We start from the raw sequence: 15,296 nt of genomic DNA on the forward strand, positions 1-15,296 counted from the left end.
GAGGCAAAGGCAAGTGGATCTCTGTGAGTTCAAGGCCAGCCTAGTCTACAGAATGGGTTCCAGGGCTTTTACACAGAAAAACTCTGTCTCAGAAAAAAAAAAAATTAAATGAGTTAATACGTGTGAAAGTGCCTGTAAAGGGGACTGAACCACAGGGGTAGTTTACAAAGTCTCCCTTACCTCTCATGGCCTATCTGTAGCATGAGACTCAAGTATCACCCCAACCTAGGAAATGAAGATCTCAGAGGGCCCTAACTATGAAAACTTCTAAGTCAACAGAATTCAACCCAGCAAAGAATAATCACAGGTAACTTGGTCATTGGTCCATTGCATCCTTAGATTCTGACACAGCCTCCCCCCTTGACGAATGAGGACACTGAGTCATGGAGACATTTGTTAACTTTGCCAATGCACAATAGTCACTGAACTAAGACTAGAACTCAGGACCTAGCACTAAGAGGACACTGAGGATTCATGCACCTATCTGTCACACTGGTTTCTAAGTGTGTGAGCTTTTGGCTACCTTCACCATTTGACTGCTGGCTTCTGGAAATACCAGCAATGACATCATGCTCAGAGACTCAAACTATGTTTCTAAAGGTCAGATTCCCATTCTGTGGACATTTTTACTATACACATCCTTTGTCTTCTGTTAGTCACATCATCCTAGTTATTTCCCAGCATGCTATAGAATTTTCCTAGAAAGGAATTTTTACTGCTTTGCAATAAATCAGTACCATTTGCTTACATAAGCCACCGTTTTCCTCCTGTCTTTGAGAATACACATTCAATGCTGTCCAGATATGGCTCTTTGACTGTATTTCCTAAGACCCCCAAACAAAGCATCTTTACTTTTACAGTCTCAGTTATCGAGAACTGATCGACAGTCTTCATGATAAATGGACTCTAAAGGAAGCTCGAAGCCTGAGGGGGGAACACGGGCTGCCAGAACTCTCATAAGCCATGGCTTCTAGGGGGCAATGTCAAGGGAGGAAATGAGCTCTTGCTTTGTGACCAGTATAACTTTCTGCCTCTCTATGGACCACGAGTCCCTTGCCTTTTTAGATCAAGAGTCAGACCTGCCACTTAACCAAAAAGATCACCAGTGATACCTAACAATATAGAAAGCAAAACTCCTCACCCTCAAACTCTCAATTTCCAGAAAACCACAGACAACAGGGACTACATTTAGATTGTTTATGAAAAACAAAGCTGACAGCAGCTAATTAGAATGAATCCAGTGAGGACTGATTTGAAGACGTTGAACATGTGTCAGGGACAAGGAAGCCACCAGGAGCCACTATTTCTGCCAACAGTATCAGAAATAAGGAAATGTAGTTGGCATTTTGAAAGAAAAAGCATATACATCCCTTCATCCCCTGCTGTTTTTTAAAAAGGTGTATCTACTTATTTTATGTATATGAGTACACTGTAGCTGTCTTCAGACACACTAGAAGAGAGCTTCAGACCCCATTACAGATGGTTGTGAGCCACCATGTGGTAGCTGGGAATTGAACTCAGGACCCCTGGAAGAGCAGTCAGTGCTCTTAACCGCTGAGAGCCATCTCTCTAGTCCCATCCTCTGCTGTTTTCTCTACAGGCATTTGAAATCAAATTTCTCATTCTAGCTCCACATCTGCTTGCTACTTGTAGCTGGTCTTTGCTACTTTGTGGATTCTTCTTTCTTCCACCCTGCACCCATTTTTTCCCCCACCATTTCAATCTCTGAATACTAGATAAGGGAGGAAAAAAAAGGATAGAGGAAAAAGGAAAGAGTTCCCTGAATAAAGAAAGTCAGGGGCAGAAAGTGGGTGATTTTATCATTAGACTACTTCCTGCTGATTAGAGGAGTCGAGTTCCTTGGGGCAAGTTTAATATTTGACATCAGGATGTCTAATTCAGGATATCTAATTATTTCTTCTTCTTTCTTCTTCTTCTTCTTCTTCTTCTTCTTCTTCTTCTTCTTCTTCTTCTTCTTCTTCTTCTTCTTCCTCTTCCTCTTCCTCTTCCTCTTCCCCTCCTCCTCCTCTTCCTCTTCCTTCTCCTCTTAATTCTCCTCCTCCCCCTCCTTCTCCTCTTCCTTCTCCTCCTCTTCTTCGCACATGACTACTTAACAAACTGTGACCAACAATGAACAACCAACAACCCACTGTGCCCCTAGCCTTTATACACCCTCTGAAAAGTCCCCAGAATTCCAAATGTCACACAACTATTTGCAGCTGGCAAAATCATACACCCACCAAAGCACAAGGCAAACCATAGTCAGCTGCTGGGGACAGTCTGAAGCAGCCCCAAATCCCACACCTGGGATTAAAACAAAAACATATTCTTATAATATTTCTGTGGGTTGTTTTTTTTTTTGTTTTTGTTTTTGTTTTTTTGTAAGAACCCAAAATTCCCGAATTCTCACTATAAGGAAAACTCAGCAAGGAGATGCTAAGGCTGGAAGGACAGACAGCTCCTAGAAGGATATCAGGCAGAGATTCCTGAAGAGGAAGCCAGGAAGTGAAAGGAGCAAGCTGAACACTGAGGCAAGATCAGTGCAATCCTATCCATGAAATATCATGAAGTCTCTGAGAGCAGGCTCAGAAGACTGACCAGAGAGAAAAGCTTCTCTAACTGCCTGAATCCCACCCCACCCCCACCCCCTCCATTCTTAGCCCCACCCCCACCCCTGGGCCTAGATCTCTCCTTGTCTGGGCCTTGGGAAGGTATATCCCAGGCTCATAAGATCTCAGGACTCTTCCGCTTTGTCAGGACTGCAACCCCAGCTGTTACCCCTGCAGAGCTGAGAAAGTGCCAGGAGAGAAGTCTGGAGTAGGGACATGGTAAGTGATGTGGTAAAGAAATGGAGAGTCAAAAAATACCACACAGAAAAGGCAAACTCCACTTTCTAGCTGACAGAGCCTAACTCGATGGAGCTCGACCCAGTGACATGCAATTCCTTAGACAATTAGAGAGCAACCCCTAGTGGCTTCTGGTGCCTCACCCCAAGTAGCATGTGTCAAAGTAAATGTTCTAAGATTTACTACCTCAGGATTGTGAGCTGTCCTCGGAATTCTATTCAAATCTGACCCTGCACAAATGGCCCAGGAGGCAAGGCTGAGTAATTTCTAACTGCTATTGAAGGATCCCATTACCTTTCAGGAGTCTCTCTGTCTCTCTCTGTCGCTCTCTCTCTCTGTCTCTGTCTCTCTGTCTCTCTCTCTTTGTGTGTGTGTGTGTATGTGTGTGCACGTGCGTGCTTGGGCACACACTTGAGAGTGCTCACAGAGGCCATGAGAGGCCATCAGAGTTGGAGTTATAGGCAGTTGTGAGCTGCCCCAGGTAGAAACTAGGAGCCAAGCTTGGGTCCTCTGCTTACAGGGCCATCTCTCCAGCCCCATCTACTCAAGTGTCTATTCTTTATTAAACTTTTATATTAGTTCTAGACTGGTAAATTCTTAAACTCCCAAGCCTTGGTCTAGTACCTACTAGAAACATGTTTGATCATCTTCTTGGATGAAGTAAGAAATGTGGACATGTCTTGGCACAGGAATCCTAGAACCTCTGATTCTGAGTGACAGGTGTGATAGGAATATCTTTCTATATTCCTAAACCCTTTAACAAGGTCTCCCTATGTGGCCCAAGGTGACTTCGAATTCAAATTCACTGTGTAGCTGCAGGCTAGTCTTCATCTCAAAGCAATCCACCTGCCTCAGCCTCCTGAGTGCTGGGATTACAAGCACGTACCACCTCAGCTCAAAAGCCTGATTTAACCATACCAGAGTGACTTGACTGCCGGGAAGCTGACTTTGTGATTTGAGAATTAGCGCTTTTAGCCCAACTCTGGTCTCCAGGAAGGGGAAAGGGCATGGAGATTGATTTAATCACCAATAGCCAATTGTGCTTATGTAACGATGATTCTATAAAAGCTCTAAACCTGGGGTTCAAGGTTCAGAGGGCTTTCAGATTGATGAACGTCTGTGTGCCAGGAACATGCCCAAAGGTGGCACGCAAGGTTCTGGTCACCTCGTGCCTTGCTCTGTTTACTTCTTGCATTTTTGTAGCTGTTTCTTAGGAGGCGGGTAGAGGAGTCTCCCTGTTTCTCTTCACCTCTCATTATGTCGCTATCTAGGCCAGGCTGCCTGTTCCTCATCCTCACACAAGTGCCCATGACCAGAGTGGGTTCTGAGCGGTATCCTTTAGAAGAAAATGGCGATAATCATAAAGAATTTTCCCCAGTTCAATGAGCCATTCCAGTACATCACTGAATGGGAGGAAATTCTCTCACTAGCAGCTCATTAGCTAGGGGTGCAAGTCACAGGCGTCATAAATTCTGGATACCTGGTGTCAATACTATAGGATAGATGTCCTGAGAGTGGGAGAATCACTTGATGTGAGAGGACTCACCCATTTGTTGTCATAAGTAATGTGAATACAACTTTTTTTTTTTCTTTAAAACTTTTTGGGGTGTGGACGTGGATACAGAGTTTTGTGTAGCTCAGGCTGGCATCAAACTACATGTGTTGCCAAGGATTGTCACATGATTTATTTCGTGTGCCTGGTTCTTTAAAGGATCCCCAGTTGCTAGTCAAATGGCCCTTTGGGAATGCTTAATCCTTAGAACTGTTTGACCCTGTGACCTTCAGTTGCCTCTTAGACTTCTGGGAAGAGTAGGGTCCAGCGGGCAGAAGAATAAGATTGATGGAGGATGAGAATAGGGTTAGAGAAGACGTGCAGGAAGAAAGAAGGCTGAGTGGGGCCAGAGAGGAGAAGACAAAGCAGAAAAATGCAGCAGAGTCAAAATAGACCATTGAGGCAGAAAAGATATTGTTAGGAGACAGCAAGGAGAAGAACCCACAAAGTGTGGGAAAAAAAAAATAAGAAAAGCTACAAAGGATGACCTTGAACTTTTGGTCTTCCTGCCTACGCCTCCCAAGTACTAAGATTACAGGCATACCCAACCTTGATCCATGTCTGTTTATTTTCTTCTGCTTATCTTCTCAGCTAATCCATTTATAACAGCCTCTTCCTAGCACACAGAGATTTCCAGGTTTTGTTCCACAAGTTGAAACACTCAAGAAAAGTCTGTGATTAGTATTCAAGAAGCATTTCTTGATTCTTGTAGGGCCCCAAGGAGAGCCCATCAAATGTCCAGGGCCTCAAGAGTGTTCCAGGCAGACAGAAAGAAGCTACTCAGCTCAAAGCATGAGGAACAACAAAGCCGACTGGGGAGAAACCAACCTCTTAAAGCAGAGAGCCTTTATTGAGAATTATTGCTGATTTAGTGGAAGGTGGCTAGGTCTCTCTTTTTGGTCAGAATTTTATCTTTCTCAAATCAATGCTTTCATGCCTCTTATTAAGAATGTATATGAGGAGTGGAGAGATGGCTCAGCAGTTAGGAGCACTGACTGCTCTTCCAGAGGTCTTGAGTTCAATTCCCAGCAACAACATGGTGGCTCACAACCATCTGTAATGGGATCTGATGCCCTCTTCTGGTGTGTCTGAAGAGAGCAGACAATGAGACATATACAAAATAAGGAAGTCTTTTTTTTTTTAAAAAAAAGTATATGAATGTGAGGGGGGAGGGGATGCTGCAAGTGGGATGTAAAGTGAATCCATAAAGCAGGGGGTGGGGAGAATATATACGAAGAGTTTGGATCTTCAACAGACTCCAGATGAGAGTGGCTAAATGGTTCAGCCCACCCCGCCAGAGGCAGTCCATTGGAGATAAGCTGTCAACAGAGAAATCACCTTGCTTTAGTGTTGTAAGGGCAGGCCAAAGTAGAGTGCATCTCATCCATGGACCACAGGGACAGGGGTTATTCTTTACATCGATTTTAAATGAGTTGGTGTGTGTGTGTGTGTGTGTGTGAGTGGCCATAAAGGCTAGAAGAGAGCATTGGCTCCCTTGGAGCTGGACTTACCCCTGAACTGGGCACTACAAACCCAACTCCGGTCCTCTGAAAGAGCAGCAACAACTTTTACAATGCACCCGTTTTGCTAGTCCAGGGAGGACTCTGATTTTATCAGGGCATACTGGACACATTCCGGGTATAGCAATGAGCTTATTTTTTTATTTGCCTGTGAGGCTAAGATGAAAGGCTAGCATCACCATTATACTGCACTCCTATCAGATTCCAAACACAACAATGAAACTTCCTTCTTTTCTCTTGCATCGGGAAGACGTACTTCCTTTAGCAGAGGGCCCTCCTGTGAATCACTGTTCAAGTCTATTAATATCCCATAGCCATGGGCTTGCTAGGCATGAATGTACTCTGGAGCATAGCCTGCCTTCAGAGTTACTGTCGCTTGTTTCTTACTTGTGGCTGGTGAATGCTTTTGATTTCTATATTCTTACACTGAATAAGGGAAGGGAGTTAGACATGGTGGTAGACTCCTCGGTCCTCAGGGGAGAATCTTGAGTTTCAGGATGCTGCATCATAAGATCCTGTCGTTTAAAGAAAGGAAACCATAGAGACATCAGTAGAACAACAGTTTGCAGAGGCTGGGAAAGAGAGGAAGAGAGTTGTTGAAAATTTGGGGGCTGGGGGGATGGTCCTCTTGCAGAGGACCTGAATTCAGTCCCCAGCACCGACATGGCCGTGTTTAACCACCTGTGACTCCAGTTGCAGGGATCCAACGCTGTCTGCTGGCCTCTGCGGATACTAAGCATGTGCACGGTGCACATACATACATACAGGAAAATAGTTTCATAATATTTCATAAAATAAAAATAACTCAGGACCGGAGAGATGGCTTAGCCATAAGAACACTGGCTGTTCTTTCAGAGAACCTGGGTTTGTTTTCCAAAACCGACATGATGACTGCCAACCATCTATGCCCAGTTCCAGGGGTCTTATATCTTCTTCTGACTTCCGTGGGTACCAGGCATACACATGGTATACAGACATATGCAAGCAAGACACAGATGCACATAAAATAAGTATCTCAAAGCCCCCGACCCATAGTATAAACTAAAAATAACTAGCAAGAAGTGGTAAAAATGGTAAACTTTAGGCTTTACAATGTTTTCCAAAATAAAAGTCATTAGGTGGGCATAGTGGTACAAGCTGTAAACCCAGCACTTGAGAGGCTAATGCAGTAGGTAGGCTTGTGGGTTCAAAGATAGCCTCGGCTCTATAACAGGTTTTAGGTTAGCCTGGACTACATAGTACAATCGTCTGTTTTGTTTTGATTTTTAATTGTTTTTCTCAAGTCAGGGTTTCTCTGTGTAGGCCTGGCTGTCCTGGAACTTGCTCTGTAGACCAGACTAGCCTTGAACTCAAGAGATCTGCCTGCCTCTGCCTCCTGAGTGCTGGTTATTAAAGGTGTGTACCACCATGCCCAGTTAAGCATAGTAGCAATGTCTTAACAACCACTCACCACAGAAAAGTAAAAAAGAGCAAGGCAAGTAGAAATGATTTTTCATTTTTTGCTCAATTTTCAGTCATTTTAATGTGCAGAGACCATTTCTAGGCAATGTTTGCTCACTTAAAAAGCACTGTTTTTATTCGATTCCTCATTAAAACCTTCAGTGTGATAGTGGTACTCATCGGTGTCCAGAGTTATCGTCTCCATCTCTTAATTTAATAAATGCTAGGGGGGGGGCAAATCTGGGAGGAAGACCAAGTAGGAGGGAAATCTAGAATAGGTCATTTGGGGATAAGAAGCAAGGGAGAGAATAGGTTTGTTTTCAGAGATATGTACCAAGTGTGCTCATAGCTGGCAGGAGAGCAGGAAGATGTCACCCTTGCAGGTGTACCCTGGGGGTGGTGACAGCAGCAGAGAGACACAGTGTGGGCGGTGAATCAAGGTGAGGGCAAGGGCAGGAGGAGGCAGACAGGCTTAGCTTCAGCTGGAATGTTCTCAGGCCGTATTAGTTTCCTGTACCACCATGTAATCTATGCGGTTTCTCTACCACCCTCCCTGGGCCAGTTTAGGCTTACATGTTCAGCCCAAGGTGGGAAATGCACGCATGCACGCGCGCACGCGTGCACACACACACACACGTGCAAATGCATGCCACTAGTAGAGGTACCCACACAAACCACTCGTAGAGGTTCAATGCCCCCATTTGAGGGCTTTTTTTATTGTCATAATTATTAAACATGCTAAAGTCACATACAGTGGCGATGTTTGCCCTGACTCCACAGTGGGGTGGCTGAGAGCTATAGGGGTGTCACTTGGTTCACATGGCTCTAGGGATGACTAGAGATGGGGGCAGGTAAAGAGGTAGGCAGGTTAGCAAAGACCAGAGAGCCCCTCGTGGAGTATTAGGTTAACAACAATAGTGTGTAGCTTCAGACATCTTGACCGTCTCTGTTCTGCTTTCCTTCCTAAACGTTTCTCAGTTTTCATTTCCCGGCCTGTAGTCCCTGAACCTTCTGCCATCATTGGCTCTTCTGACCTCAGTCTGGATGGTGAAGGAAGCTCTTCCTCCCTTGCCTCTACCAGTCCCAGTTCTCTTTCCTTGGGAGGAGTCTACTCAGCATGCACTAGTGTAGTAAGCCGCCTTATTTATTTATATTTATTTTTGCATGGGTAGGTTTTTTTGGTTTTTGTTTTGTTCTGTTTCGAGACAGGGTCTCTGTAGCCTTGGCTAGCCTGGGACTCATGATGTCAACCAGGCTGGCTTGAACATAAAGAGATCCACCTGCCTCTGCCTTCCAAGGTCTGGGACTAAAGGCATGCACCCCACATTTTGCAAGCTCCTGGATTTAGGTCAGCCCAGGAGAAAGTGCAGCTGCACTAGGGCTGAATCACAGGAGATGGGAGGGGTTGTGCAGAAGGAGCTGAAAGTGTTACCTGAAGTGTTAATGGTGCAACTGGCAGAAGCCTACATGTGCCCCACCTTGAGGCTCTGCACTCGGAGGGCTTGCCCCTCCTGCCCTTAGCACTAGGCGAAGGGGAGAATTTCACATCTCCAAACCTTTTGTTCTCCTAAATGGACTGATCCACCCTTAGCCTAGTGACTACCAGCTACAGTCTTCACCTTCGCATCCTTGTGCCTCTACTACTGTGATGGCTTCAAAGAGCCTGAGACAAGAATATATAAAGGTTAAGCTTGCCTTGGGGAGAGGCTAGAGGGATGAAGGAATGAGATGCGTGAGAGTCAGAGCTGTGGAGGGGAGAGAGGAAGTAGAAGGGTTAAGAGGAGGCCTGGCCATTCAGGAGCTGGAATCCTTTTTCCTCTTCTGGAATCGCCGGAACTTGCCCTGGATTGCAAGGGCGGCCTTCTCTGTCTCTGGCGCTGTCAGGTCAATGTCAATTTCCTCCTCCTCCTCGGCCTTCTTGATGCTGCCAGGCTTCCCTATAGACAGTTGGAGACAGACGGATGAGTCAACCCAAGCGATTCCAGTGCTTCCCTCCAAACCCCAAACACAGCGCTCACAGTCCACTTTCAGTTAGACAACTTGAGGTCCGTCCCCTCACCCTATCCCACCCCACCCCACCCCCATCTTCTCAGGGACTACAGATGATGATTCCAAAAGTTAGAGTGCTAGGCTTGTAATCCCCATAGCAGCCTCAAGAAGCCTTGCTATTCTTGGACCAAATGACAAGTGTCTTCTGTCAGCACTGACTCCCAAATCCTACAGTTCAAATCCCAAAGCATGCTTCCGGCCTCCAATTTCTAGTGGACAACAGTGGCTTGGCTTATCTGAGGAGTTTCATCTTAATCACCCACTGTTGGGTTGAGCTGGAGAAATGGCTCAGTAGTTCAGAGTACTTGGTACTCCTGCAGAGGACCCAGGTTAGAACCAAGGTTACACATCTGGTGGCTCACAACCACCTATAATTCCAGTTTAAAGGGCTCTGCAGCCTCAAGGCCTCTGAGGGTACCTGCCTGCATGTAGTGCATATAAACTCACACAATGGGTGCACACACACACACACACATATACATTTTTTAAAAGTAAGTAAATCTTTTTAAAACATTTACTTTTTTAAATTATTATTATTATATATGTGCCTGCCCCATGTGTGGAGGTCAGAGGACTGTCAACTTGTGAATGTCACTTCTCACCTTTCATCATGTGGGTCCCCTACATGACTGAGCTGAGGTCATCAGGCTTGACAAATAAGTGACTTTTCCCACCGAGCCATCTCTCTGGCCCATCTTTATCGTGTATTTCCCAACCATCCCAGACTTTACTAGCTAAAACCGAGAGGAAAATGCTGCTATGATTGCTTCTTAGGAAAAAGTAGCCAGAGCCTAGCGCTATAGTAATCTCTTGCTTTACTTGCCCTCACCCAATTCTCTGACATCCACCTCAGCATCTTCTAGAGTTACAATTCTTGGATCAGGTTTTCTGCCTTCATTAGCTCTACGAACAGTCTAGCCCAACCTTACCTTTTTCCTCAGGGTCAGATGCCTGGTTGGCGGCTGGAGGTGTTTTGGTGTTAAGCTGGGAGAAAAGAAAGGCAATGTGAGAGACGTGAGAAACATAAGAGATATGAGAGACTCCTGGAAGCATGAAGGTACCACCCCCTCTGATCGTTTCTGTACATTCAAGCTTTCCCCACAACCAGGCGAACTTCCCAAGACTTTTAAAGGAGCAGGTCTTGAGATCAGGTGAAAACTCATCAAAGCTCATACATTAAGCCCAGCATGACAGAGAATGCTTGTGAACCTAACATTCCGGAGACACAGGCAAGAGGAGTGTTGTGACTTCCAGACCAACTTGGGCCACAAAGTGAGCTACTTAATGGCAACTTATTTCAAAAATAATTAACTCAATGTTAAGTGATAGTAGAGAAATCGTGGGGGACAAACAGAGAAACCCTGCCTTCATAGAGCTCCATTCCAGGGAGACTCAGACAAACAAGGTGACTATGATATGAGATGGTTAAAAAAAAAAAGTATCAGAAAAAAAGGCAAGGTTGGGAGTGCTGAGTGCTAGGTACGGCCAGAGGAGCAGGCCTTTATATAGTTGTCAGGAAAAGGCTATCTGGTCAATCATGGAAGTGACTTTTTTCTTTCTTTCCTTCTTCCTTTCCTCTCTCTCTCTCTCTCTCTCTCTCTCTCTCTCTCTCTCTCTCTCTCTCTCTCTCTCTCTCCTCTTTCTTCCTCTTCCTTCCCTCCTCCTCCTCTTTCTCCTCCTCCTCCTTTCTTTTTTCTTCTTATTTTGGCATTGGGGATAGAATCCAGGGCTTCATGTATGCTAGGCAAATGCTTGAAAGGTGGCATTTGAGCAAAAAGCTATAAGAAGTGGTGATAGCTGGATGTCTGTGGCAAGACCCTCAAGTGGAAGTATGACCAGCCTCTTTGAATAGCAGCAGGATCCATGCAAAGCTGAAGTGGAGAGACAGAGAGAAGGAGGGATGGAAAGGAAATCAGGCTAGCTATGGGTGGGAGTAGATTATGTAGGGCCCGTTGGAGGGCTTACAGTCAGTCAGGCAAGAGAAGATGGAAGCTTGGATCCGAACAGAGGCCATTAAGGAGACACACGTGGTGAGGTTATGGGTATTATTTTCAAACAGTTATCAAAGTGATTCTAATTGGATAAGCGGTATTGTGATAAAGGATGTGTCAAGGGTGACTCCCGAGGAGGAGAAACAGGAAAAAAGAGGTTCCCTCTTCCGCTACAGAGCAGACAACCAAGGGAGGGGGTTTAGGGAGAGAATTGTTTTGTTTTGTTTTGGAAAAGTTTGGGATAGCTATTAACCAAGATGTTTCTTGCTAATCTGACAAGGGGTTACAATGCAGACAGGGCAGGCAGCCTTTGAACTAATCCTCCTGCCTCCAGTCCTTTGCCTCCCAAGTGCTGGGATGGCAGGTATGTGCCATGATGCCCCTCTCTCTAGCATGGTTGTTGTTGTTGTTGTTGTTGTTGTTGTCATCGCTTTTGATACGGAAGAGTTTCAGAAAGGACACAGCCCATCATGGCTGAGGAGGCATGACAGGAGTGTGAGAAGGCTGGTCATGTTGCATCCTCTCTATCCTGGTTCTGAGAGGGTTGTTGGGTTTTTCAAGACAGGGTTTCTCTGTATAGCCGTGGCTGTCTTGGAACTTGATTTACATGTAGACCAGGCTGGCATCAGACTCAGAGATCCACCTGCCTGCCTTCTGAGTGCTGGGACTAAAGGTGTGCAGCACCACTGCCTGGCTTCTAAGGGATTGTTCTATCTGACAGAGATAAAACTTTAACCGAGAAAGAAAAAAAAAAAAAACACGGGGGAAATGGGAGGGTCTTACATCAGTGTGAACAAGAGAGAGGGCTTTAGACTAGAATCACAGTGACTATAGAGTATTCAGACTTCAAAGGAGTTTCATGGTAACGTAAGCTAGATTGGCATGTGCAATTCTGAGTACAGAGAATGCTATGAAGGAGACTGGTTTAGGATGGGTATGGGTTGTAGAAAGGTGTTTGTTAGGGTAGGAGATGTGGATGAGTTAGTAGAGAAGGGAGAATTGATGGAAGAAAGGATACTTAGCAGAGTTATGGCTTGAATAAGCAAGAAAAACCAGATACAGTACATGAGTGGAAGGGCTGGCCTTAGACGGGGCTATTGGCACAGCATTCACAGATGGGACTGCAAGCATGGGACAGAGTGAGCAGGGTGGCAGGTGTGCAGGGAGTGTACAGACACTCTCTAGTCAAGGTTTCTATTTTCTCAGTGAAATAAGAAGGGCAGTTGTCGTCTGAGAGGTAAGGGGTAAGAAGTGTTAGCGGTTGGAGGGAAGATGGGATGAGTGAAATGGTCACCTAAGACAGGTGTGGGATAGTGGGATGAGCAGAGTGCAGCGAGAGCCCCTGGAGGTTAACAGTAAGGACGTAACGTGAAATCAAGCAAGATAACGTCCTATCTGCCAGGGGAAGTGTCCTGGTGTCTATATTTTGACAAACGCCACGAGCAAAAGTAACCTGGGCAGGGAAGGGTTAATATCAGCTTGGCTGTCCACATCACAGTCCATCACAGTCAGGGCAGAAACCTGAAGGCAGGTGCTGAGGCAGAGACCATGGGGGAGTGGTCTGTCTTCTTAGAGTGCCCTGGGCCACCAGCCCAGAAGTGGCACCACCCACAGTGAGCCAGTCCCTCCCTCATCGATCAAGAATATATGGTACAGGTTTGCCCACAGGACAATCTGATGAAGGGTTTTTTCTCAATTGAGTCTCTCTCTCTGTTTGTTTGTTTGTTTGTTTGTTTGTTTGTTTGTTTCAAGACAGGGTTTCTCTGTGTAGCCTTGGCTGTCCTGGAACTCACTCTGTAGACCAGGCTGGCCTCGAACTCAGAAATCTGCTTGTCTCTGCCTCCCAATGCTGGGATTAAAGGCATGAGCCACCACTGCCCCGCTTCTCTCTTTCTTTCAAAATGACTGTAGCTTGTATCAAGCTGACATTGAAAACTAGCCAGCACAGGAGAGGAGATGAAACAGGTGACCAAAGAATAATCCCTGGGCATTTATTATTGTGTGTCAAACCTAGCCTATTAATTAATTCTGTGAGATATCATCCTATTTCATAGCTGAAGAAGCAAGCTTAGAACAATGTTCTGGATCTCACCCAAGGTCAAATAATACGAAGAGAAAATGGGAGATCTAGTTTGTGGACACAGGAAGACCAAGTCCTCACTCCTCTGTATTTCCATATCCTGACTAAGTATGCTGACATGTTAATAATGACTGCATTATTCAGAACATATAGATGCACTCTGACTTTCAACCCTGGCAAACTATTCTAGTAAAGAGTTCTGAGGGGTTGGAGAGATGCCTCAGTAGTTAAGAGCACTGACTACTCTTCCGAAGGTCCTGAGTTCAAATCCCAGCAACCACATGGTAAGATCTGACGCCCTCTTCTGGTGCATCTGAAGACAGCTACCGTGTACTTATTTTTTTTTTTAAGATTTATTTATTTATTATATGTAAGTACACTGTAGCTGTCTTCAGACACTCCAGAAGAGGGCGCCAGATCTCGTTGCGGATGGTTGTGAGCCACCATGTGGTTGCTGGGATTTGAACTCTGGACCTTCGGAAGAGCAGTCGGGTGCTCTTACCCACTGAGCCATCTCTCCAGCCCCCCGTGTACTTATAATAATAAATAAATCTTAAAAAAAAAAGAAGAGTTCTGAGGATCTAGTTGTGGAAACACAGGCTCTTTAGTACCAGTGCCTGGGAGATAAAGGCAGAAGGATCAGGAGCTCAAGATAGCCTTCAAAATATAGGAAGTTATAGGGGAAAAGGAATTTTTTGACAATCTTGGGTGGGTCTTACTTTCTTCATCAACATTTTTAGATTAACCCTAATGCTTAAAACCTACTTTGTTGTTGTCCTCATTGTCATCATCATCATTGGTTTTTTGAGACAGGGTTTCTCTGTGTAGTCTTGGTTGTCCTGGAACTCACTTTGTTTGTTCATCCTCAAACTCACAGAAATCCTCCTGCCTCTGCCTCCCAAGTACTGGGATTAAAGGCATTCACCACCACATCTGGCCCAAATATTCTTTCTTTCTTTTTTTAAATTTAGTTTTACTGATTATTAAAAGTGTGTGTTGGTATGAATGTGTGTGCCGTGGTGCACTGTGGAGGTCAGAGGACGACGTGCAGGAGTCTGTTCACAGGAAAAAACACCAGTCAGGAGGATGGAAGTCGGGTTGTCAGGCTAGCATGCCAAGCGCTTTCCCCTCTTGAGCTGCCTCACCAGCTCTTACAAAATGCTGACTAACTTCAACTGTGCCTCTGAACAAGCACAGAAAAATGAGAAAGCAATCTAAAGTTTAAAATATATATATATATATTAACATAGGAAATAGTGAGGTATGGTCTAAGGACACAGCACAGTCAGTGACGGGTTAGCTAGCATGCATGAAGACCTGAGCTCAAGACTTAGATTCAAGGTTAAAAAAAAAAAATGGAGGCAGGTGGGCACACATCTGTAATCCTGGTGCTGAGGAGGCAGAGATGGGTGGATCTCTGAACTTGCTGGGCAGCCAGCCAAGCCATTTGGCAAGTCCCAAGTCAGCAAGAGACCCTGTCTCCCCACCCGTCCCAAAATAGGTGGATAGTGTCTAAGGAATGACACCCCACCCGAGGATGTCCCTCTGGCCTCTATATACATGTACACGTGTGCACATGCACACCCCAATATATAAAGCCCTTCCACACTCACTCAAATGGTGATCTACTGTTATTTAACATAGAGAAGTATCTTTAAAAGTAGGTCATAGCCAGATATGGGGGTGCATGCCTTTAATCCCAGCACTTGGGAGACAGAGGCAGGGAGTTTGAAAATCTCTGTGAGTTTGAAGCCAACCTGGTCTACATAGTGAGTTCCAGGCCAACCAAGGTGAATCTTGTCTCCAAAAAAACAAAAA

At 45.2% G+C, this 15,296-nt stretch overlaps 1 protein-coding gene across 2 annotated transcripts in view; it reads right to left on the bottom strand.

Annotated features, from left to right (window-relative positions):
• Positions 1-8,041: 8,041 nt before the first annotated feature.
• The window catches only part of Pcp4l1 (Purkinje cell protein 4 like 1), a 43,495-nt gene continuing 36,240 nt past the window's right edge, over positions 8,042-15,296 (bottom strand). For both annotated transcript variants that reach the window (XM_021177209.3, XM_021177217.3), the window contains exons 2-3: positions 10,337-10,391; positions 8,042-9,295 (exon numbers count right to left, since the gene is read on the bottom strand). In XM_021177209.3, the coding sequence (XP_021032868.1) occupies positions 9,153-9,295; positions 10,337-10,391 (198 nt within the window). In that variant the 3' untranslated portion in view covers positions 8,042-9,152. The remainder of the gene's footprint in view (positions 9,296-10,336; positions 10,392-15,296) is intronic.

The sequence above is a fragment of the Mus caroli genome, unplaced genomic scaffold (assembly GCF_978045245.1).
Source record: "Mus caroli unplaced genomic scaffold, Mus_caroli_1 scaffold_1, whole genome shotgun sequence".
In the NCBI taxonomy this organism is placed as follows: domain Eukaryota; kingdom Metazoa; phylum Chordata; class Mammalia; order Rodentia; family Muridae; genus Mus; species Mus caroli.